This window comes from Panthera uncia (genome assembly GCF_023721935.1).
Source record: "Panthera uncia isolate 11264 chromosome D3 unlocalized genomic scaffold, Puncia_PCG_1.0 HiC_scaffold_8, whole genome shotgun sequence".
Taxonomy (NCBI): domain Eukaryota; kingdom Metazoa; phylum Chordata; class Mammalia; order Carnivora; family Felidae; genus Panthera; species Panthera uncia.
The window spans coordinates 69,921,674-69,947,100 of record NW_026057586.1 but is presented as its reverse complement, the minus strand read 5'-3'; the positions used below and the strand labels follow the sequence as shown (position 1 = coordinate 69,947,100).

General features: G+C 48.3%; 2 protein-coding genes across 2 annotated transcripts; one reads left to right on the top strand and one right to left on the bottom strand.

Moving 5' to 3' along the window:
- Positions 1-19: 19 nt before the first annotated feature.
- DUSP18 (dual specificity phosphatase 18) lies at positions 20-11,409 on the top strand. The gene is made up of 2 exons (XM_049619005.1): positions 20-347; positions 3,035-11,409. Exon 2 carries the CDS (start codon positions 3,104-3,106, stop codon positions 3,668-3,670), a length of 567 nt encoding a protein of 188 aa, XP_049474962.1. The 5' UTR covers positions 20-347; positions 3,035-3,103; the 3' UTR covers positions 3,671-11,409.
- A 6,679-nt stretch (positions 11,410-18,088) lies between these two features.
- Positions 18,089-24,648, bottom strand: SLC35E4 (solute carrier family 35 member E4). Its single transcript, XM_049619003.1, has 2 exons — positions 23,286-24,648; positions 18,089-19,073 (listed from the first exon to the last, which is right to left on the bottom strand). Exons 1-2 carry the CDS (start codon positions 23,902-23,904, stop codon positions 18,640-18,642), a joined length of 1,053 nt encoding a protein of 350 aa, XP_049474960.1. The 5' UTR covers positions 23,905-24,648; the 3' UTR covers positions 18,089-18,639.
- Between the last annotated feature and the right edge of the window lie 779 nt (positions 24,649-25,427).

Below are 25,427 nucleotides of genomic sequence, written 5' to 3'. Positions count from 1 at the left end.
CGTGGAAACGAGCTGGGCGAGACTCAGCGGGCTGCGGAGAGCGTGGCAGATACTACCTCTCCGCTAAAACTGATGTGGCCCGGGCGTGATCGAGGGGCGGGTAACCTGGCGAGGGCGGGCGGGACAGCTCCAGAGAGCGGAGAGGAGGCCGGGGTTTCTCCGAAGACCCGGCCCTGAGGATCCCTCACCTCGAGGAAGGACCATCGCTATGGAAACCAGAGCGTGGGGCGGCCCGGGATTGTGGCTCCCGGATGGTGGTGACCGGTCTTCTCTCTCCCCGAGACACTCGCCCACTTCGGGCGAGGTTGCTTCCTGAACGAACCTGCTCTCTCGCCCACGAGAGAAAGGTAAGATTATGGGGGTCTTAACACCCAACAGGCGAAAGAGCCTATTCCAACATTAACTCCCCCAGGAAACCTATGTGACTCACCCCTGGAAGGGGCTATTTGCTATTGTCAACCCGTGGACCTCGTTCCATGCTTTTAACCCAGTATTAATGAACGCCCCGCGGTGTTTGCCGACTTTTCTCGCCCATAATGAGACCAGAAAGATCAGCTTTAGGACCTTGCTTCGTGACCCTAGATAGATCCTTTTCTCCTCTCTATCTCACTTTCCCCGTGTGTATAATGGAGATACTAACACCAGACACCAGCCTGTTATGTTGGTTTGAAGACGGAACCAGATGAGGGAAGCCAAAGGCTTTGTAGGCTATAAAACGGTGAAATTAATCTCCACCACCCTCCCCTTCATGCTGAATATTTTTCAAATCTTTGTGTCATTTCTTGAGGCAATCATTGCGACTCCCTCACCCCCAGCCTGAAATAAATCCTTTTACTCTTCACTCCCATAATCCCCTGCATTTCAACGTCCTTAACAGCAGCTAGTTACCATAGCTTACTCTGTGCCAGGCCCTGTGTTTAACACTTTACCTAGGTTACCTCATTTCATCCTCAGAAGATCCTTATAAGATAGGCACTATTTTCCCTGTTTTCCAGCTCTGTTGTGCTTATTATTGTCTATTTAATGTCTTCTGTCTCTCTTACTGGACTTTTTGCTCTGTGAGAGGAAGAGCCATGACTCTCTTTTATACTTGATTTCCCCGGCACCTAATACAGACCCTGATAAATATTTCTTGACTAGCATGAAAATGTCTCCTCCCATCACTACCCTCACCTTCAAGAGAAGTGTCTTCTCTGCAAACTTTTTGTCACTGTGATCAATAGCATCCTCTATACCTGTTGCCCACTGGGCACTAATTTTGGGGACCCTCAGTCCACTTTTCTCTGGATTTTCGGGCGATAAAGATCCTTCATTTTGGGTAATGGACATCCCATAGCATTTAGGCTTTCAACTGAGTTTTGACGGGATTTTTCTCTGCCCCCACATGACCTTTACAACAAACACCCCATCTGCCATTCCTGAGGTGAGCCTCATGCTTTGGGGCATTGGCTGGTAGGATTTGCCTATGTAGCCTTTGGCCATCCTCTCCAGCAGCTTAGGAATCATTCTTACTTCTACTAAGCTCTTCGCCCAAATTCTAGACAAAAAAAAAGCCAGGGAACTCATCTTTTCCAGAAGATCTCTCAGAAGGCAGAGTTGTGGCTGTTAGAGTCATTCCTTCGTTTAACAAATATTTATCAAGCACCTACTTTTAGGGACACAGAACTTAGCATTAGTGATATGGTAGAAGTAAAGATAGTTACAGTGAATCTCAATAGAACTCACAGACAAATCAAGGCAAAACCCCATCTTCAGGAAATGGTAGGAAGAACACCACTTAGGGCTTAGAAAGCCTGGAGCAGGGACTTGATCAAATGTGGGAGAGGGGTATGGTTCCAGGAGGTTTCCCTCAGGAAGTGACCCTTGACTAAGATCCCAAGTCCTCTGCTGAATGGAATAGATCAGGATCTGATAGGCTTGTAGGGAAAGAGGGTTCTGGGCTGAGAAAGCAGCAAAGGCCCTGGGCCAGAGAGAACCAGGTGTCCATAAGGCACTGCTAATGGCTCAGCCTAGCTAAGGCCCTTCAGGATGTAGGAAAAGCTAATAAGAGGCTAGAGATGGGCAGGAGCCAGACCACAAATGGCCTTGACAGCCAAGCCAAGGGGCTCTATCTCATCCTGACAGTGGGCATCCAGTGAAATATATTAAGCAGGGGAACAGAACTTCTGCTCCTCATTTGTCTATGCCTGATGAAGGCTGCTATTTGGCCTTGAGCAGTGTGCTTTAAATATGAATACTCCTATTTCAGTGGAACATGTGGAAATGTGCTATTTTTTTACAGCTATGTTCAAGACTAGGAGAGTGAAGGGCCAGGGATTTCTTAGGAGAAAGCAGGGCTATGCCCCTCCATGGGGTGCATGCCACAGCCCTGCTGCACGCAGCATCATGCTGGTGTAGCTTGTCTACCTGAGGCCCCTCTGCTTCTCTGCACTTGCTCCTGGGAGCTGCTATATAGTGTGCCTTATGCTGGCTTCCAGGAAGCTTTCAGCCACCCTCTTCCCCAGGCATTCCTTAGAGGCAAGGTGTAGGAACTTGGTTAGTGATGTAGTACTCTGTGATTTACGTCACTTTTACAGGGGCACATCTGGTCTCTTCAAAGGGATAGTTCTTGAAGGGGGGAAGCTGAGACCCTACGTCCTCTTATACCACTAGTGACTCCCAGCACAGTAGGCTCTGGTACCATATCACTGGTTCAGAGTCTCATGATTTAAGCATAAAGTCAGAAGAGAAGGAAAGCTGTGTGAGTAGTTCCCACTTAGAGGGAGAAGAGGGCCGTGTGAACCTAAGTAGAGAGGCCAGGCCACATCTGATGGACACCAGTCAGCCTACCCAGCTAGAGACATGGAACCCTCAAGGGAGGCCTTGAGTTCCAGACTTGAAGATAAGTTCTCTGGCTAATTCTGCTGTGATGGCCAGAAGACCACCTTGGGGATTCTGCTGTAGATCCATCCATCCATTTCCCAGGAATCCCCTGCAGTTGGCTTTCTGGCCCAGCTGGGCTCCTGCTCTCTAAACATTCTCTCCCTCCTTGCAGTTTCCCATGGCACAGCCTAGCAGAAAGATGCAGCCTTTGTGCCTCACTGGCCGCTGACCCACTGGCCTGATGACAGCACCCCCGTGTACCTTTCCGGTTCAGTTCCGGCAGCCATCAGTCAGCGGCCTCTCACAGATCACCAGCAGCCTATACATCAGCAATGGGGTGGCTGCCAACAACAAGCTCATGCTCTCCAGCAACCGGATCACCACGGTCATCAATGTCTCGGTAGAAGTGGTGAACACTTTATACGAGGACATCCAGTATGTACAGGTGCCGGTGGCTGACACACCCATCTCACGTCTCTGTGACTTCTTTGACCCCATTGCTGACCACATCCACAGTGTGGAGATGAAGCAGGGCCGCACACTGCTGCACTGCGCTGCTGGCGTGAGCCGCTCAGCTGCCCTCTGCCTTGCATACCTCATGAAGTACCATGCCATGTCCCTGCTGGACGCCCACACGTGGACCAAGTCATGCCGGCCCATCATCCGGCCCAACAATGGCTTTTGGGAGCAGCTCATCCACTATGAGTTCCAGCTCTTTGGCAAGAACTCCGTGCACATGGTCAGCTCCCCTATGGGAGTAATCCCTGACATCTACGAGAAGGAGGTCCATTTGATGATTCCGCTGTGAGCCATCTCACCAGCCTCTGTGCCCAGGTCAAAGGTGCAGATCTGCTGTTGACCGAGATCTGAACTTAAACGTTCTACTGTTGTTACAGAAAAAACAGATGATGCCTTTTATAAGAATCAGAAAAAAAAGGAAAGGTGCTGTAGTTTTTAACCTTATTATCCATATCTTCAAAGATTAAATTCACTAACTGTACGATGGTGCAGGTAAGTTTCCTACCCTGTGAGTGACAGGTCATGGCTGCTGGCCAGATGGGAGAGAGAGGCAAGTGCCCAGGTCAAATGGACCAGTGCCTAAAGCATATGGCAAGCTTGGAAGCCTGCTGCCCTCCCGCAGACCGACCAACCCACAAACGAGTCAGCCACCATTCCACTTCACTCTTTCAAACCCAAAGCCAGAGCCTTAAGCATCATGGCGCCTCCTGTGCCACTCACAGTCAGTGCCAACCTACTAGATAAGTGGCCTTCAGGTGGTGCTCTGGGAGCCCTGGGGACCCAGGCCAAGCCTGCTTCTACCTTCAGCCACAGGGACCCAACTCTGGTTTTCTGGATTGGATTTACACATGACATGGTTTTCAAAGAAAGCATTCCATTGTATAAAACTAAAAAAAAAATTTTTTTTTAGTGCTATCGTAGGTGGCAAGGTCTCAAAGTACCCATGGCAGTCCCCTGCCGGCCTTTGATGGTGGCATTAGTTTCCTTCTTAGAGGCACACGTGGAGAGCAGGCCTGACATCAGGCTTCAGGGGTTCCTCTCACAGGTCTTGATTTGGAAGGCCAGAGCTGCCGACTGGAACCTAGCCTTATCACCTCCTCCCTATATGATTTGGGACCTCTTGGAGCCTCAGCTTTCTCATCTGTCCAAGCAATTACAGCCCTTTTCTCCCAGCGTTGTCATGAAGATTCAGCAATTCCTTACCTTGGTGCCTGACACATGGTCAGGGCTTATGGTAGCAACTCTAGGCATGAATGATGCTTTGGCCCTGCTGGTCCTGGTTATCGCAGTCATCCTCACAATGGCATTTCCCCTATCTTTGCACAACCCTTTACTGTTTACAAAATGTTCTTCCAAAAAGTCCTCCTGTGTGGAAAAAAAAAAAAAAATGGTTTAAGTCCCTTCACACCCTACTTTAGAAGAGGCCTAGCTTCTTAGCCTTTTCAGAGTTCCCATTGCATTTAATCCATGCATGCCCTGGGGGTCCTAAAGCAAGGGGCACTCCCAGATTCCCCAAAAAGGCCTTGTTTAGATTGCTGACCACTAAAGCCAGTGCCCTGGTCTGGCTAACCACCTGGGTCTATGAGGGCACATGACAAAGGGACAAATGAGTGCGCCCAACCTATAGACCCTGAAATCCAAGATGGTTCAAACCTCCCAAGGACCTGAGGATCTGACTCAAGACCAGCAATTCTAATCCAGAGGTTTTCAAATCAACAATATAGGAGACAAAAGCACAACTTCTCTGTGGGTCGAGTCCAGTGGAAGCCAAATGCCTTCTACCCCACCCCCACTTCCATGACAGGCATGCCCAAGGGTACAATTTTAGAGTGTGGGGGAGAAGGAAAATCACTGCTGTAGACTGACTTCTCATTTTATAGGCGAATAAACAGACCCCCAAACACCAGGGCTGGTGTGGCAGAGCCCCCACAAAGCAGACTTTCTGGAAGAAACCCAAGTGGAAAATTTCTTCTATAGCCTTCTTAAAAAGAAATTGATTGGGACATGTTTTATCTTCATTTTTAAAAAAACTTTGAATTAATATACCATAAAATTAACTTTTTTGTATGTACAGTTCTGTTTTAACACATTTGTGTAACTACCTCTGCAGTTAGAACACAGCAGTTCCATCACCCAAAAAATTATCTGATGCCACCTCTTTGTTGTCAAACCTTTGCTCCACTCAAGCCTCTGGCACACACCAATCTGTTCTCCATTCCTGAAGATTTGCCTTTTCTAGAATGTCACATCCATAGCATCATAGAGGATGTAATCTCTGGAGACTGGCTTCTTTAGTATGTCTTTGAGATTCATTCAGGTTGTTTTTTATAGCTAAGCAGTGTTCCAATGTGCAGATGTACCAGTTTGTTTTTTAACATTCACCCATTGAAGGATATTTGGGTTGTTTCCAGTTTGGGGTGGTTTTGAATAAAACTGCTACAAACATTTGTGTATAGGTTTTTATGTCAACATAAGTTTTCATTTATCTAGGGTATATGCCAAGAGTGGGATTGATCAGTTATATGGTAAAGGTTATATTTAACTTCATAAAATAACTACCAGACTTCCAGAGTCTGCAGACTTCCAGAGTGGCTGCATACCGTTTTGTGTTCCACTATGAGAGATCCACTTCCTCACTAGGATTTGGTATTGCCAATACTTTTTATTTTAGCCATTCTGATAGATGTGTGGTATTTGCTCAATTTGCATATTCCTAATGGTTCATGATGGTGAGCATCTTTTTGTATACTTAATTGCCTTCCACCTGCCTTCTTTGGTGAAATGTCTATTCAGCTCTTTTGCCCATTTTAAAATTGGACTGTTTTCTCACTCTTAAGGGTTGGGAATTCTTTATATATTCTGGATACAAGTCATTTGTCAGATATAGATTTGTAAATATTTTTCCCAGTCTGACTTGTCTTTGCATTTCTCTTAGAAATGTCTTTTGCAGAACAAAAGTGTTTCATCTTGATGAAGGGCTACTTGCCAATTTTTCCTTTTATAGATTGTTGTTTTGGTGTCATGTCTAAGAATTCTTTGCCTAGCCCCAGAGCACAAAGCTTTTCTCCAATATTAAAGATTGGGGGGTTAAATTTTTCACTTATTTTTATTATCCTTTGGTATAAGGTGTGAGGTTTAGTTTGGGGTTCATATTTTTTTCATATAGATGTCTAATGGTTTCAACTACATTTGTTGAAGACTGTCTTTATTGGTTGCATTTGCTCCTTTGTTTAGGTCTATTTTGGATTCTTTATTCTGTGTAATATATGTATCTTTCTCTTCACCTGTACCATAACTGTCTTGATTACTGTGGCTTTATAGTAAGTTTTAAAGTCTGATAGTATGAGTCCTCCAATTTTTATTCTTTAAAAAAAATTGTTTGGGTTATTCTGGTTTCTTTGCCTTTCATATGAATTTTAGAACCAACTTGTCTGTATCAACAACAACAAAAATAAACTACTGGGATTTCAATTGAAAATGTTAAATCTATTGGCCAATTTGGGGGAGAATTGCCATCTTTACTCTGTTGAATCTTCTGATCCATGAATATAGTATATCTCTCCATTTAGTTAGTCTTTGATGTCTTCCATCAGTGTTTCGTGGTTTTTCAGTATACCAATCTTATAGATTTTACTGTATTTATACCTAAGTATTTCACTGAGAGGGGGAATTGTAAAAAAAAAAAAATTTTTTTTAATGTTGGTTTCCAATTGTTCATTGTTGGTACCATATAGAAATACAATTGATTTCTGTGTGTTGACCTTGTATCTTATGACTTTTCTAAGAACATTTTTGTAGATTCCTTGGCAATCTGCATGTAGACAATCATGTAATATTCAAACAGAAATAGTTTCATTTCTTCCTTTCCAATCTGAATGTCTTTATTACTACACTGGCTACAACTTCCAGTGTGATGATGAATATGGGATGAAAATAGACATTCTTGCTTTGTTTCTGATCTTAGAAAATATTCAATCTTTTACCACTAATTATGATGTTAACTATAGGTTTTTGTAGTTAAGGAAACCCTTTATTAAGGTCAGGAAGTTAGGGATGAGTAGGAAAGTATTTTCTCTTCTTCTATTTACTGAAAGAGATGTATGAATTGGTGTTATTTCTTTAAATGTTTGATAGAATTCACCAGGGAAACTGTCTGGACCTAGAGATGTCTTTTTCAGAAGTATTTAACAATGAATTCAATTCTTTTAATAGTTAGAAGGTTGTTCAAGTTATCTCATCTTGGGTGAGTTTTGGTAGTTTGAGTTTGGTGAGTTTTGAATTTTGAGGAATAGCTCCATTTCATTGAAATTGTCAAATCTATGGATGTAGACTTATGTGTGGTATTCCTTATTAGCTTTATTATCTGCAGGGTCCACAGAGATATCACCTTTTCATTCTTTGTGCTGATAATTTGTCTTCTCTCTTTATTTCTTTATTAGTCTGGCTACAGGTTTATCAACTTTCAAAGTCTTTTTAAAGAACCACCTACCGGGGCACCTGGGTGGCTTAGCCGGTTAAGCGTCCGACTTCAGCTCAGGTCATGATCTTGAAATCTGTGAGTTCGAACCTGTGTTGGGCTCTGTGCTGACAGCTTAGAGTCTGGAGCCTGCTTTGGATTCTGTGTCTCCCTTTCTCTCTCTCCCCCTTCTTCGCTCGTTTTCTTTCTCTCTCTCTCTCTGTCTCAAAAGTAAATAAACATTAAAAGAAATAAAGAACTACCTATCTTGTTTTTTATTTTCTCTATTGTTCTTCCCTTTTCTACTTCTTTTTTTTTATTTTTTATTTACATTTACTTATTTATTTTTGAGAGACAGAGAGAGACAGAGCACAAGCGAGGGATGGGCAGAGAGAGAAGGAGACACAGAATCTGAAGCAGGCGCCAGGCTCCGAGCTGTCAGCACAGAGCCGGACGTGGGGCTTGAACTCACAAACCACGAGATCATGACCTGAGCTGAAGTCAGATGCTCAACCAACTGAGTCACCCAGGTGCCCCAATCCCCTTTTCTATTTCTTGATTTCTGTTCTTTATTATTTCTACAATTCTGCTTGTGTCAAATTTATTTTGTTCTTTTTTCTAATTTCATGAAGTAGAAACTTAGATTATTGATTTCAGACCTGCATCCCGTAAATTTTAATATGCTGCATTTTCATTTTGTTCATTTCAGAATATTTTCTAATTTCTCTTGAAATGTCCTCCTTTACCCATGTATTATTTAGAAGTGTATAGTTTTAATTTGTAAGTATTTGAAAATTTTACAACCATCTCTCTGTTATTGGTTTCTATTTAATTCCATCATGATGAAACATCATAAGAGGACATCATAAGTCGTATGCTTTCATTTCTTTTAAATTTGTCGGGGCTCCTGTGTGGCTCAGTGGGTTAAGTGTCCAACTTGGCTCAGTTCATGATCTCTCAGTCTGTGAGTTCAAGCCCCACATTGGGCTCTGTGCTGACAGCTCAGAGCCTGGAGCCTGTTTCCGATTCTGTCTCCCTCTTGCTCTCTGCCCCTCCCCCGCTCATGCTCTGTTGCTCTTGCTTTCAAAACTAAATTTTAAAAAAACATAAACTTTTTTTTAATTTGTCAATGTTTACTTTATCATGTAAGATGTGGTCTATCATGGTGAATGCTTTATGTGCACTTGAGGAAAAAAGAAGGTTATTTTCGATAGAGTGGTCAATAAATGTAAATTTATTGATTGAAATTTATTGATTGATGGTGATGGTGGTGTCAGTTCTTTTACACTCATCCTGATTTTGTTTACTTATTCTACTGATTACCGAGAAAAGAGTGTTGAGATATTTATCTGAAGTTGTAGATTTGTCTACACCTCCTTTCAATTCTATTAATTTTTGTTTCATGTATTTTGAAGCTTTGTTGTTAGGTACATACATATTTAGGATTGTTATGTCTTCATGGTGAATTGACCCTTTTTCAATATGCAATGTCTCTTTATCCTTCTTAATTTTTTGAAGTCTACTTTGTCTGATATTAATATAGCCACTCCAGCTTTGTTTTGAGTAGTATTTCCATACTTTTACATCCTTTTACTTTGAACCTACTATATCATTATATTGAAAATGGGTTTTTTTGAGACACAATATGGTTGCGTTTTGTTTTTACACATCCAATAGGTCTTTAAATTGGTGTGTTTAGACCAAAATTATCAATATTTGGATTTAGGTCTACCATTTTGTTTTCCATTTGCCCTCTTTTCTATTTGTTTCCCTTTTCCTGCTCTCTTTTGGATTATTGAATACTTTTAAAGTATTCCATTTTAATTTTATATAGTTTTCTTAGAGGTTACACTAGAGAATATACATACTTGACTTTTCAGAATCTATTTAGAATTAATATCTTAATCACTTCCCTTTGATGTTCAGTGGATAATGTATTAGTTTTCTCTTGCTGCTGGAACAAATTGCCACAAACTCAGTGGCTTAAAACAATACCTATCAATATTTCACAATTTCTGTAGGTCAGAAGTCTCGTTGGGCTTGACTGAATCCTTTGCGTAGGGTCTCACAAGGCCAAAATCAAGATATTTCATAAGGCTGAAATTACATGCATTTTTTTGTTGTTGTTTTGTTTTGTCTTGTTTTTTACTGGAGGCACTGAGGAAGGATTCTGCTTCCAAGTTTATTGAAGTTGTTGACCGAATTCAGTTTCTTGTAGTTGTAGCACAAAAGACCCATTTCCTTACTAACTGTCAGGTGGGGGCTGGTCTTTTCTCCTGGAAGCTGCCCACATTCCTTCAAAGGCTTTCCAGCAGGTTGAGTCCCTCTCACACTTTGAATACTGTGACTTTTCCCTCTGTTGCATCACTCTAAATCTGGCCAGAGAAAATTCTCTGCTTTTAAGGATTCATGTGATTAGATTAGGCCTGCCCAACATTCCAGATAATATTCATATTATTTTTAATGTTTTCATTTATTTTTTATTTTTGAGAGAGAGAGAGAGTATGAGTGAAGGAGAGGGGGCAGAGAGAGAGGGAGACACAGAATCCAAAGCAAGCTCCAGGCTCTAAGCGGTAAGCACAGAGCCCGACACAGGGCTTGAATTTGTGAACCTCGGGATTATGACCTGAGCCGAACTCAAAAGCTTAACCGACTGGGCCAGCCAGGCACCCCCGGTAATCCTCATTTTAAAATCTATAAACTCAATTAGATCTAAATGTTCCTTTTGGCATATAAAGTAACATTCACTGTTTCCAGAAAATTGGGCAGGACATCTTTGAGAGGGGTGGGCATTTCACCCACCACGGTTAATTTCTATTGATCTATCTTCAAGTTTACAGACTTTCCTCTATCATCTCCATTCTGCTACTAAGGCCATCCAGTATATTTTCTAATTTTGATGAATATAATTTCTTAGTTTAAAACTTTCTATTTAGTTTTTTTCTATAGCTTCTATTTTTCTGCTAAGTTTTTTCATTTCTAAAGTCTTTTTCCAATAATTCCGTCCAGGTCATCTCAGTGTTCAGACTTTCTTCGTTCTTTCTACATAGAGTAATTTTGGATTGTATCCTGAACATTTTGAATACTATGTTATGAGGCTGTAGGTCTTAGTTAAATCCTATGGAAAATGGTGAGTTTTTGTTTTAAGAGGCAGTTGCCCCATTGAGGTTCAGTTCTGATCTGCCTCCTATGGACTGTTAAAAACAACACTACAAACACAAAGCACAAAATGGAGTCATTTATGCTGAGCCCCATGTCACCAAACTGAGACTTTATTTAATTACAGTTTTGGCTCTACCAAAAATGGAATATTAAACCAGTCAATCAGAAGTTGCCTGATCAGTACTAGTTAGGTAATCTGCCTGATAAATCCCTGCCATCCCCTAAAGAAAAATTACCTTGCAATAACCTACCCACTGTTTTGCCTAAAATAACTTTCTTGTACCTGCTCCTTTCTGTTTAAAAATGTCTTTCATTTTGTACAATTCCTTGGAGCTCCTTTCTTTCTGCTAGATTGGATGCTGCCAGATTCATGAATTGTTGAATAAAGCCAGTAAGATCTTTAAAATCTACTCATTTGAAGTTTGTGTTTTAAAAGAGCCATTGTTCCAACGTCATTTCAATTTTCAAAACTTTTGCAATGTAGTTTAGATCTGTCCTAAGTTTGTGCCACTCAGGGGCCAGTCTGAAATCTGGGTAGTCTACCTAGTTTAGTTCTGGAAGTCATTGGAATACTGTTTAGAGTCAGATCCATGCATGGAGCCTACCAGTTCATATGGAACTTTATGGGATCTATTTCTCAAGCTCTCTCTTCTCCACGATCTCTGCCACACTTACGAGTTTTCAAGACCACCCATTCCCTGTTCCTCCAGCTAGAAATCAGGGCCTTTTGGTCTGCCTGCTCTGCAGCATACATTCTGTGACTGGGTCTGCTCTGGGGCCAAGCAACAGGATGAAGAGATAAAAGGTAATGAGAATTCCTCCCCCTGCCCCTCCCTTCCTCCCTCCATACACACTTTTCTTATGGCGACAGTTCTTTTGGTCAGAGAGCAAGATTCCCCTCAGAGTTTGGTGTGCTTTCCCAGCTGCCACTGCCACTGCTGCTGCCCTGAGTTCTAACTTAAGTATGAGGCTTGCCTGGGGATAGGGCAAAAGAAGAGAAAAGTCGGGGTTGGGGGGGAGGATTTCCCTTACTTTGTCCTAAAGGGGCCCTCCTTTCTACTCCTCAGACCAGGAAGATGGCTTCTCTTGGACTGTTTTCTTCCACATCCAGTGCACAGGTCCAGGAGTCACGCTGCCTCTGAGACCAGGCCAGGAGATACAGGAACAAAAAACAAAACAGGAAGCTCACCGCCAGATTGTTAATACTTCAAGATCTGATTCCCTGTCCCAAACCACCTGCTACACTTTCATTTTCAGAGTCCTCAGAGAGCTGCTCCATTCTGTCCAGTGTTTTTAGTTGCATTTGGGGGAAGGACAGATGATGCTTACTCTATCTTACTCAGAACTGGAACCCTAAGAAATTTATTTTTAAAAATATGTGCCCATTTGCAGAAAAAGGAAAACAAATATAGTCCACCTACAATACTATCTTCAGGCAATAACGAAGTCAGCATTTTAGTGTACTGGTATATTTCCTTCTATGCATTTTTTTTGTAGTTGGAGAAATATAATTTTGGATCTTCCTTTTGAAAATAATCTTTTTAATTTTCAGAATTGGTTGTGGTAGGACCAGGATTTCACATCCTAAGTGGAGGAGGTTGAGATCAAGGGCTCTTGGGAGGGTTCAAGTCCTTTTCCCAAAAAGTTCGCTTCATTCCTTCAGACTCAGGAGAGTAGCCCTTTACTCAAACAACATAGGAAAAGTAGGTCATGTTGGAGCTTTGACATAGTCCTGTAATAGGAGACAACGAAGTGATCCTCACAGCCCAACATCCTGGCCTGGAGCAGGGATTCCAGGTCTCTGTGAGATTTTATGAACCTTTAACTTTCCCACTTTATTTTTTTTTTAAGCTTATTTATTTATTTTGAGAGAGACAGGGACTGTGAGAGTGGGGGAGGGGCAGAGAGAGAGGGAGAGAGAGAGAGAATCCCAAGCAGGCTCTACACTGCCAGCACAGAGCCTGATTCAGGGCTCAAACTCATGAACCTGTAAAATCATGACCTGAGCCAAAACCAAGAGTTAGACACTTAGCAAACTGAGCCACCCAGGTGCCCCTAACTTTCCCACCTTAAAAGTCCAGAATTTCTTTCTTTCTTTATGATGAATTAAAGAATTAATGTGGTTTAAGAAGTTTCTGTGAAATTCATAATACCCTGTCAGATAAATAGTGACATGATAGTGGCCCTGGTGATTTCCCTGAACAACATGTGTTAAGATGGTGATCCTATTACAAACCCCAAAGACAGTTAGCTCTCGACCCTGAAGCACACAACCCTGCTTACCTATCTCTGGGATGTTACATCCAAATGCCCTAAGAATCCTTCAAACTCCACCTCTGGATTTAGGATCTATATCACGTAACAAGCTTGAAAGAGAATCAAAAGATGGATTTTCATCCTGCTTTGTGAGTTCAGGCAGACCCTGGAATTTTTCTGGAATTCTGCCCGCTCTGTAAAATGTAAGTGACAATGGCATCTATGGTGATTCTAAGAATGTGTCCCACAGACCTCCAATAACAGAAAGAAAAACTGACCAAGGGCAGGGTGAAATCCATCACCATGTTTATGCTGAGGCTTGATTTCCCTCAAACTCCTTCTAGCCAGTTCCTGAGTACAGCAGGGATGTACTCAGTAAGGCAGACCCGGTCCTAGGAGACGTGGGACTCTTCTGGTTGGCTTCTTTGGCTCAAGGACTCTGATGGCCCTGCCGAACCTTCCTTAGACTGCAGCATGGTCAGGAACGTTTCTCCCCAACCATGCTCCCCTCTCTCCTCCACTCAGAGTCTGATTTAAATCATGATCTGACAACTCTCCCAGCCTCCCCAGCTTCCTTCCCATTTTCTCTCACAAACATTTGCCCTCATAAAACCCTTGTACTTTTCATTCCACCTTGGTGTCTCCTTCTCAGAGGACCCAGAGTAATACACCATCCTACCCACCTCTCAGAGTTTCCAAGAGACACCCAAAAGCAGAAAGCTCTCAACACATGTAACAGCCTCTTGCCACAAATCTTTTTAGACTTTCCCTTGACAAAACATTTGTAATTCTTTCCCCCTGAAGACAAAAATGTTTTGTTGACTGAGCTGGGGGATACCTGGCTGGTAGCTTCTATGACAGACACTCCCTGTCAACCTGGGCCAGACCCTGCATACCTCCATAACTTCACACCCTGGCTCTGTTCTCAGAGCACAGTGGGGAGCAGGATATGGCAGAATCCAAAAACTTAGGAGGTGAAATCCTAGCCCTGCTGTTCATTCTTTGCATAAGATTTTTGCTATGGTCTGAATATTTGTGTCCGCACCCCCCACTCAATTCATATGTTGAAAACTTAATGCCCAAGATGATGGTATTAGGAGGCAGGGTCTTTGGGAGGTGTTGGGGTCATGAGAGTGTACCCATCATAAATGATATTAGTGCCCTTATAAAAGAGGCCCTAGAGAGCCAGCTAGCCCCATCTGCCTTGTAAGGATACAACAAAGTGACCCAGAAAGAGGCCCCTCACCGACCATGCTGGCACCCAGGTCTCAGACCTCCAGTCTCCAAAACTCTAAGAAATTTCTGTTGTTTATTTCTTACAGTTTTGGAGCCTGTGGAATTTTGTTATAGCAGCCTGAACAGACTAAGATAATCATCTTGGTTCTTCCTCCTCTTTGGGCTTTAGTTTCCTCATATATTTGACAAGGACTGAATTAGATCTGTGGTTTTCAAACAGGGTTCCTGAGAAATTTAGCAGCAATGCCTCAGGGGTAAGAGGTTTCCTGGTTCATCTAAGGCCACTCAGCTTTCATTTGCTCTCTGACTCCAGCGTAGTATGCAGGGACAAGTGTTCTTCCACCAAAGAAAGTTTATGTACAAAGAGAAATGGCCTAGTCCAGGCAGCAGGTGCTGCTGGGCCAGAATCTACCCAGTTGGGATGCTTGGCAGTGCTTAGAGAAGGAAGGAGGGGCACATGAGGGTTGTGGCTGTCAGGAGCAGGCAGTAGGAGGTCTAGATACTGGAAGGTTCCATCAGGCACCGGGAGCAGATCTGGCCTCATATAATTGGAATAAATCAGAGGGAGGGAGCTTGGAGATATCAGAGCATCCAGGGCTTCAAATAGACCAAGGAGTCTGCAAGTGGGGAGCAGAGAAAGCAGCCTCCAGCCCTCATTGAGCAAACATTTGCCAAGTGACCATGGTGGGCAGGATCATATAGTATTTTATCAGGGAGGATGCAGAGGTATGGTTGACAAGATCCACCTGGAGCAGGAGGCTCCCAGACTAATTCCCCATGGCCCCAAGCTGTGTCCTCCTCAATCACTCACTCAGCCAACATTCACTAATGTGGTAGCCAGCCTGAGATGACCTCAAAGATCCTCTACTCTTGGCATTCATGCCCTAATGGTAGTCAAGGTGGGAGGGCCCATACTGAATGGAGTTGACCTAAGCTAGCAGAGAAATAACAGTATTAGAATTAAATAATAAATGAAGTATTAGAGAAATGAGTGTGACTTTTGAGATTGAGTCAAGAAGGACATTGTGGCTTTTTGCTCTCTTTATCACTCACTCTGATGGAAACCAACTACCATGTCATGAGGACACTCAAGATGCCTTGTGGAGAGGCCCATGTGGCAAGGAACTGAGGCCTCGAGCAGCCATGTGAATGACCCATCTTGGAAGTGGACCCTCCAGCCCCAGCCAAACTTGCATATGACCACAGCCCTGGCCGATATCCAGAATTATTCCACTAAGCCACTGCCAAATACCTGACGCACAGAAACTGTGAAATAATTCATATGTGCTGCTTTAAGCCATAATGTCTAGGGATAATTTGTTACCCCAAACGTATACAATTTATGGTACTCTGTGCTGTGCCCAAAACACTGTTCCCGTTGTCATCTGAACCACTACAATACCTCTTCCCTGGTCTTTCTACCTCCTGTCAATTTCCCCTCCACATAGGATCCAGACTGTACTAAAGGGCCATTATCAGGACATGCTTATTGAACATCATGGCTCTTACCTGCTCAAAACCTCTCATGGCTCTCCATCACATTTTGTGTTATTTCCAGGACGTATTGGCAACTGAGCAGGAGCAGTGAGATGGTGGAGTTTCTGGCATCCCAGAACTGATTTTGGAGCAGAGCAGGGAGCGAGAAGAGTCCTTGTTTGCACTGGCCCCCTGGAATGACAATCCAAGGGCCCCCTGGGGAGGCCGGGAGGGGCCTCCTGGCAGCTGGGGCTAAGACAAGGCAGCAGCTTTGTTCTGAATCCACAATGGCAGGATGCCCAGCACAGACCCAGCTTCCCTGGCTTCCTCCAAAGCAGGGCAAGGGGGCGGGAGCTAGGGCATCCACCCCGCTGTGCTCCAAAAGCACTCTCTGGGGGCTCTCAGTGCGCAGTGGAAGGCTGGGTGGGAGGGGGATGGCTAGTGTGAAAAGCTTTGGGAAGGAACTGTGAAGTGTCTGTGTGAGTTAGTCTGCTAACATTTCTTAAGGCCTATTAAGTTTCAGGCACTATTGCTAAGCACTTCCTACACATTAGCCCACTGCAGCCTCCTGGAGCTAGACAGGGTTGGGTTCTACTGCTGCCCCCACTTAACACACAGAGGCACAGGTGAAGGCCTTTTTCCCGGGTCACGCAGCTTAGACACACCAGGGCTGGGGTTTGAACCCAAGTCTGACCCCTAGTATTCTCTTCCACCTACTCTATCCATGCCAGGTATTGGTACTGGGGAGACAGCCGTGAGCAGGACAGCTGTCTTGGCCCTCCCAGAGCCCCTCCTGGTGGAGAAGAGAGGTGATAAACTAGTTCTGAGAGTGGGATGTGCTCAACGCCCCACCTGAAGTACAGGGAGCTGGGCTGACCTTTAGCTGTGGCTCTCAACTCAGCTTGGCATGGGGCAGGGCAGCAGTGCAGTTAGGAAAGAGTTTCCCAAGGAAGGGGACATCTGTTCTGGGTACAGACATTGAGGCGTGGAGAGGCAGAGTGACTTGCCCAGGGCAATCATCTAGTAAGAAGCAGAGCCTAGAGGGGCAGGGGCCCTTGGTGGGGATCACCCCCCACTAAGCCTTTCCTACCAGTTATTCTGGCAATCCTCACTACCCACTCCTAATGAAATGACTCTGTGATGCCAAGAGAGACCAAAACAGGTCACACTATGAGAAAGGGTTTTCTGATGGGGGGGGGGGTGTGCTTTAAACATGACCTTGAGGGAATCTCCTCAATGCAGGATGGTCCTGAGTCTGGTGACAAGCCAGCCCCCCGCCAAGCACAGCTCCAATTCCCCCCTGCCCTATCCCCACAACCACCAAGGGCTGGCTTTGATCTGCCGGGTTTGGGGATGGGGGTGGGATAGGCTCACTCTTCAGCCAAGCCTTCCATGAGGACCCAGGAGCCAGGGCAAGGGTGCTACAGGGAGGATCTTGCTATGGCTGTGGGCCCTCTTGAATGGGGGAAGGGTCCTGGGTACCAGTGAGGTTCTGCCGAACCAAAGATATCTAATCTGTCCTCTCTGGCCAAGCCTCAGAGCGGAGGCTGGAAATGCCCAGGCTGCACAGGGACTGGGCTGGGCCAGTGGCATCTCTGAGTCACAGGCAGGGTGGGTAGTGAGTGACTCAGCCTGGGCCCACTTCCCCTCCACAAGGCCAGCAGAGTGGAGGCCAGGGCCAGGAAACCCTGTGCCTGTCCTTCCCAGGCCAGGTGCCTGAAGGAAGTCAGTGAGGATGGAAGGTAGAGCCCAAGGAGAGGAGAAGTGAGACAGGAGCCTGGTGAGGCCACAGGGGCCAGACCCCGGGGATCTTATGGTCTGGGGCAGGAAGTTCTGACTTTGTCCCAGAAGCAGTATAGAGCCCCAGAAGGTGTGTGTTTTAGAAAGATCCCTCTGGGGCCATGTGAAAGGTGGAGTGGAGGTGCCAGAGCAGAGCAGGGAGGAAGCTACTGCCACCATCCAGAATATGAGCAATGGTGGCCTGGCCAGTGGAGGGACTTTAGAGAAGGGGGCTAGGTTGGGGACCCAGACAGGCTATGACAGGTGAGGAAGGATGTCCCCGTTTCTGGGTGGGTGGCTGGTCACCAGCAGGCCCAGAGCTCTCCCTGTATTTCCTTGGCTGTAACCCTGAGCAATGACACAGGTATACAAGCAAAAATAGTTTATTTAAGGATGGAAGACCCAAAATTGGGGGGCCCAGGGGTGAGGCTACAGCAGCTGCCTGGAATTGGCATAGATGACCCCAATCCCCAGGGGATCCCAGCAACAAAGAAGCCCTTCCCTGGGCCTCCTAGCTGCCTCCCCCACTTCCTGGAGGAAGGATTGTGCAATCGCCAAGAATCATCATCGTCGTCATCAGAACGTGGTGAGGTTTTCCAAATTTTTGGAGTAGTAGTTGATGCTAATCATAATAATCAGTCCGACAAGCACAGTGACTGTGCCAGGTCTGGACCCACCATCCAGTGGTGAGTGAGGTCTGTGATGAGAGGCAGGCAGGGACAGGAGGTGGGTGTCTGGGAATCCCCATGCCAGCTTCCAAGGTGGCCTTTCCAGAAGGCCCCTCTCTCTCCCATGGCCCCAGTAGCTGCCTGCTCTCCACTTTTCCCATGGCCACTGGCCGAGGTTGGATTCAGGCTGGGGCTGTTCCAGGAGCCCACATATTCCCCTAGATGTCATAGACCCTTGCCAGTCTGGTCCCTCCGCCAGAGGCCACGGCGGGCAGCCCAGGAGGCCACGAACTCGCAATTGTGGTAAAGGAACATTCCTGAAAGGGTGAGTGCAATGCCCACATAGCTGAGGGCGCTGAGGCGGCTGCCAAACAGGAGCCGGGACAGGATGAGGTTGCCCACGACAGTGAGGTTGCCCAGGACATGGACGGTGAGGGCAGAGGTGAGAGCCAGCAGGGAGAAGCTGGCCAAGTTGTAGAGCACGGACAGGAGGCAGCTGATCAGGATGCAGGCCCAGAGGTGGGAGTTGGTGGGAGCGGGCGGCGGTGCCACACCAGCCTCCAGCACCAGGGCCGCGCCCGCCAGCAGGCAGAAGCTGGGCAGCGAGGTGGCATACAGCAGGGTCACCGCGTCCAGCCTCTCCTCCTGCAGTAGGGCACCTGCAACCAGGACAGCAGCCATCAGCAATCGGAGGCAGACAACCCCCACTTGGCTAATCCGGCATGGCCTCCGGGGCCCATCACTCTGGAAGCCTGCCTCAATCCCTCGGGCAGAATCAGTGGCTCCTGCTCCGTAACATGACGGACAAGAACCCAGTCACACCACCTGGGTTGTGACCTGTATCCACTCCTTACCAGCTGTGACCTCGTACTTAACCTCTGTATCACCTGCAAAGTTCGGTGATAACCACACCTAATACGCAGCATTGTTGTAAAGATTAAAATAGATAACATTTATAAAGCCTTTGTAAGGTAAATGCTCAGTAAATGTAAAAAGATATGATCAATAAACATGAAGCATGGCTCTAAAAAAAATCTTCAGGGGCTCCGCAGCCCCTGGAGAAAAACATCCGAGGTTCTTAACCTGCTCAGAAGGTCCTGTGCCAAGGGACGCCGACCCACCTTTCTTGGCCTTAGTCCTTACCACACCCACTACCCCACACCACAGCTCCCACCACCAAAGCAGGGACAGACCAGTAGAAGGTCCCAGCTCCGCCACTGACTAGCCAAAAAAAAAAAAAAAAGGAGTGTTACAATAATGAATTGTTTGAGTCAAATGGTGGGTTCATTCATTGCTTCATTCACTTATGACCCCTGGGATGACTAAGAACAACAAGAAAGTCATTGTTTGCACTTGGCTGTCACTCACTGTTTATAACTGATCACTAAGGCTTGTCAAGATGAATTCAGGCCTAAGAGGAAACCTTTTAGTTTTGCAGAGGAGAGGATCCTACCAGCTTGCATACGTGTGATCGTCTGCCTGCGTGTGTGTCTGTGTGTGCACATATGTGTTATTGCCCAGCTGGTTCGCAAAGGAAGCAGTGCCCATCACCAAAGTCAGACACTGCTTCGGTGAAATGATAGTATCTGCACGGGCAATGATGTTTTGGGGCCTCCTCCAAGCTTTAGTGGAGAGAGATGAGTAATTGATGGAGGCCCCCCTCCCAGGGCTCTTGGAGCCTCTGTGCATTTTCTGACACACGGTTTCCAAAGAGCTACAGGGGTGCTTACTCATAGGCTAGAAGAGGAAAACTGTATTTCTCTCTCTCGATTTCATTTTGATGTTTTGGCTTTGTTCTCTAGGCAACAGTTCCTCCAGCGTTTCTAGAAATGAACAGATAATTGAAATGTCTCCTGCTCATTCACTCCAAATTTAGCACCATTACAAGCAGTGTGTGGCTTGTACGTTTAAGGTCCAATCGTTGGAAGGTGTTTAGGGTTTCAGGTGAACTTCACCTCTGTGAGGCAGCCAGGGAGGAAAGTCCTAACCTCCCCCCCACCATCCCCAGCCCCTTGTGCCTATTCTACATCCCACCCAGCCCTCTGCCTCCCTTCCCTGCAGCCCAGGGGAAAAAGCAGTGATCCTCCACCACAGGCCACTCACCCCACCCAAGCCCCCCCAAATGCCAGCCTCTCATCCTGCCTCCTTGATGACCCCTCCCCTGTTAGCCCCACCAAACCCTCTATCTCAACCTCTCCTTCTCTAAAGGCATTTTTGTTTCAGCATCTGAACATACCCAGGCTTCTGCCACATTCAGACAAACATGTCCTCTAGACCCTCTGTTCCACTGCCTGCTGGCTTATCCCATTTTTGTTCCTTCACTTGTTGTGTGACATCACACAAGTCACTCTGTGTCTCGTCTCCTCATGTGTGCCTGGGGAAGGTGACAACAGCCCCCTCACTGGAGTGTGTGAGATGCTGAGCTTAGGGACTGGTGCCCAGCAGCAACTGCTCACTATGACAGCTGTCATGATCCCCCACAGAGCTCCTGCTGGCTGACACCTGTGCCCTGGCAAGGTCTGCTTCCCACTCCCAGAATGCCCTCCTGCATAGAGTTGGGCACAGTGGGGGCACATAGTGAGGGCTCAGCAAGTGTTCACTACTACTATGATCTTATTTTTATCATCATTGCATGCCTCCTCCCCCAGGTAGCCTCCCCTGGTCTCCCCAGGAGGAAGAAACCACCCCTGACCACAGCTGTGCCCACCTTGGCTCTAGAACTTTTCTCTTGCCATAGTAATCTGTTTCTGAGTGCATCTCCCCACCAGCCGGAGAGCTCAGGCAGGGATCAGGTCAGGTTGCTCTCTGATGCAGGTGGGTACAGCTAAAAGCAAGTTCAGCAAGCTGCCCCCCCACTTTCCAGTCTTTTTGTGAGTGTAGACCCCCTGGGCCTGCAACTGGCCCAGGTCGGAAGGAAGCTACTGGCCCTGCCTGTGGCTGCCTGGATGCTCCTCTTCCTGGACTTTCATGCCTACTGCCATGGAGTCTGCTCTCAGGAAAGGAGCTGATATCTGTCATTTACACTCTAGTCTGAATCTGGAACCCCTGGAAGTAGACACCTCCTCTTGTCCAAAACCCAACTCATTTCCTGGCTCCAGTCTGTTTCTCCCCATCCCACCTCTGTTGGTGAGGCCTCCTGCCTCCCAAGCGCCCTCCTTAACACTCTAGGCCATGTAGCCTAACCAGCCTGCCAATTATTCTGTCAGAGCCATTACAACACCACCACCTAAGGAGTACTTGCCCTGTTCCAGGCCTCAGGCCAGGTGTTGGGGACAAGGAGATGCCCAAAACCAGTCCATGCCCACTCAGAGCTCCTGTCTGGGGGGACACAGACAGGTAACCAAGTGGGTACAATACAGGACATTCAGAGTTGTGATAGGGGAAGTAGAAGGTGCTGTGGGAGCCTGGAGGAAGCACCCAACCAAGCCACCTTGAGGGCCAGGCAGTTGACACTTGAGAGAGAAGGCTGGCAGCAGCCAAGAAGCAGCCCAATGCCAGGCACCTGCTGTTCCGTGCCCGTGTGCCTGTGGCCTGGGCGAGAAGCACTGGCCTCAGCAGGCATGGCATGGGCCTGGAAGCTGGGGTCTTCCCAGGTAAGGTGGGGGGGCAAGAGGTCAGGTTTCCCATTGCGACTCCTGCCCAGAGCTCAGGCCCAAGCTTAGTCACCAGCTCTCATGTAACTGGGAGGGCAAAAATAGAACTGAGCTTTGGCCATGCCTCAGGGCCCAGTATGGGGACAAGGCCTCTGAGTGCTGGCTCTGAAGATGCCAGGGCAGGGGCTGAGCTCTAACTTCAACTTTCTCTTGCCTTCAGGCTGCCCCAAACCCCAGCCTAGCACCCTTGGAGCCCCCTCTTCCTTCTCCCAGGCTTGGGTCACAGATCTCAGAGCTGGAAGGGAGAGAGAGCAAGAGACCCCTGGGACTCCCAACAACTCCAACCCTCCTCCACTGAACAGATAAGGAGACTGAGGCCCAGATAAGACCCAGATCTGCTGAAGGCTGACCAACAAGTATGAACAAGGGTGTGGCTAGAACCCAGGCCTCCTACCCCAAATGGGCACCTTGCCTTCCCCAGCCTCTCCCTTCAGTTGAGGAAGAGAGAGAGTGAGGACTGTGACTTGGATGCCCCTTGATAAGCCACAGGAAGGCGTCCTCCACCATCAGACACAGTGATTTGGCAGGGTCTAGGCCTGGAGCCTCCACTTCACCTTCTCCCAGAGCCCCCTGGCTCCTTTCCTCAGAGGTGAGGTGACCCGGGGCACCTCTAGGTCTCAGTTCCATGGGCTATAAAACAGGGATGAAGGTGGTGGTTGCCATGACAATTCAAGGTCAACACCCAGCATGGGGCCTGTTACACTGCAGCTCCCACTAAATATCACCTCACCTCCCAGATCCCGGCTCAAGGTCTTGCCCTCTTTCTCTCTCCCAGGCCCCCACTATCAGATTCCCCTCTGGGTCCACAGCCTTATACCACATCACTTGGACAGCATGGAGTCTGACTGCCTGGGTTCAGATCTTGTCTCTGCTGCTCACTGGCCACATGACCCAGGACAAGTCTCTCTACCTGTCAGTGGGAACAATACTGTGCCTCCCTTAATCAGGGCAGTATGGAGATCCAAAGAGATAAAGGGCTTGAAAAAACACGAGACACAGATCAACGGCAACTATTATTAAATATCAGTTGGGGTCTAGAGCCTAAGTTTGGGGCCTGGAATTCACTGAGCTGTTGGCCCTTTCTGAGTCTCAGTTTCTGCCTCTTCCAAAGTCATGAACCTCAGTTTCTTCATCTGGAAAATGGGATAACAGCCATGCCCCTCCCAGGATGACCCAGGCCACACAACCACCCCAGTCCCCACCTCCTCAACCACTCACTCTGCTGAATGGACTTGAGGCCACGGAGGCAGGTAGCAGCCAGCAGGAAGCCACAGCCAGCAGGAGGTGTCCGGAGCTCACCAGCCAAGCTGCAGGCAGCCCCCAGGCAGAGTGGGCCCATGGCAGCAAATTGTAGCGGGTGGTGGCGACGGCCGAGCAGCAGCGCTGACAGGGCCAGTGTGATCAGTGGTGTAGTAGTGGTGGCCAGTTGTGCCAGATCTAGGGGCACAGCGCTCAGGCCCACATTGCCACAGGCCATCGAGGTGCCGAAGGTGAAGCTAAGCAGCAGCACTTGGCGGCGGGTGCGGCTGGGCATGGGGCGCTGTGCTCCCCAGCGGCATGCCAATGCTGCTGCCAGCATGTGCAGTGCTGAGAGCAGGAGGGGCCGCCCGAAGCCATGCACAGTGAAGATCCACTTGTTGAGGCTCGACATGCTGGCTCCTGCCAGCAGCCACACCAGCGCTGCCACTGCCACCCTGACCCGGCCAGGCCGACCAAGGGCCTGGGGAGTGTCGGGGGGCCACTCGGGGGACCCAGCCGCCCGAGCACCACTGGCCACTGCCACTGCCTCCGCTGAGGTCATCCTGCCGTCATGGTGCTCCAGTGGGCAGCGACACATCCGTACCAGTGGGTCTGGGGCAGAAGGACAGCTCCCCAGTGACCAGCTCTGGGCCACCAGAGAGTCCCACTCTGGGCCAGGCCTGATCCCAAGTTCCTCGGGTCCTGGGCCCAGTCTCAGACAGGTTAAGGCACTGCTTCTTGTGCCAGGCCTGTGCCAGCCAAGGTCCAGGAGCTATGCTGTATTCCTGGCTCGGGCAGGACAGAACCCAGGTCGTAGCTGCTGGGATGCCAGGCTCTCTGGTGCTCCAACCTGGCCTAGTAAGCTGCAGGCACCTCTGCTCAGTCCTAGGTGAAGTCTCCACTCTTCTTCCCGCTTTTAAGCCCACTCCACAATTAGATGGAACCCTCGTTCCTTTTTCTCTTTGGTCCAGACCCCGCGACCTAATGCTTGTTCAGGCCGGGCCCAGGCCTGGCAGGGGCGATCCGGGCACACGCTCCCGGTGGTGCCCGGTGGTCGCGGCTCGCTCCCTCCGCCAGTGCGCCCAGGCCCTGCGGCTGGCTGACACACCGGCCCGCGCTCAGGCTGGTGCCAGGCGACGAGCTCGGCTCGGTTAGGCTGCGGCAAGGCCTGTATTTTAGCCCCGGCTCCGGCTCCAGCTCCTGGCGGCTCCGGCTCCCGGCGGCTCGGGCTGCGGCTGCGGCTCCGGCTCCGGCAGCACCTCCCGCCAGGCTTCAGCCCGAGCCGGCGCGGCGGGCGAGGCCCCGCGCCCTAGACCCCGCCTCCACCGCCGCCGCCCGCGCCCCACCCGGAAAGTTGGGGGGAGCCCCCAGCACCGCCCCTGGCCAGGCACCGCCCCCGGAGCCGGGAGGGCGGTCTCGCTCCGCCCCCACGCCTCCTGCTCACAGCCCCTCCTCCATCCTCCAAGAAGTCCTCCCCTCAGCCGACCCCCCCAGCTGGAGTGTTCAGGCTGCCTGTTCCTTACTCCTCCCACCAGTGCGGGATCAGACCCCTTCACACCCAGCGCCAAGGCAAGCCCCCATAGAGACCAACACGAGGCGGGGACAATAGGGTGCCTTTCTGAGGGATCTCAATAAAATCCCCCAGCCTCACAGGAGACTGCACCTTCAAGGACCCCCACCCAGGAACCCCCATTCCAGGACCAGTCTCGGGGCCACACGATCTCTGGCTACAGTTACTCCGTGGGACCTCGGCATCCAGATGAGTTGGACCACCGGCCCCTTAGGCCCCTCCATAGCCCCTCCCTACTCTCAGCACCTCCTCCCTCTCCCAGCCCAGGGCCGGCCCCTTCTAGGCAGGCGCACGGAAACTGAATCACCAAGGCCACCGACATTTGTGGAAGCGGGGTGCCAGCCAGCATCTATCCCTAGCCAACAGCCCCTGTCCCGTCCCCTGGGCACTCAGAACTGACTCATAGCTGGACTTTCTGGGGTCCACCCTCTGCCCCCTAACAGGACAAAGAGCCCTGGGTGGGCTGGGAGCCAGAGCAGCAGCCACTAAGCCCTTGCCCCTGTTTCGGTCTCCGTTTTCCCATCTGAACAACGGATGCTCTCTGAGCTCAG

What these genes read in the sequence shown, in the direction of transcription:
- DUSP18 (XM_049619005.1), top strand. Translation starts at nt 3,104, where the DNA reads ATGACAGCACCCCCGTGTACCTTTCCGGTTCAGTTCCGGCAGCCATCA.
- SLC35E4 (XM_049619003.1), bottom strand. Translation starts at nt 23,904, where the DNA reads ATGTGTCGCTGCCCACTGGAGCACCATGACGGCAGGATGACCTCAGCG. An exon ending in CCTCAAGTCCATTCAGCAGA is followed by an intron (nt 19,074 to 23,285) that starts GTGAGTGGTTGA and finishes TCCTGGTTGCAG; the next exon opens with GTGCCCTACTGCAGGAGGAG.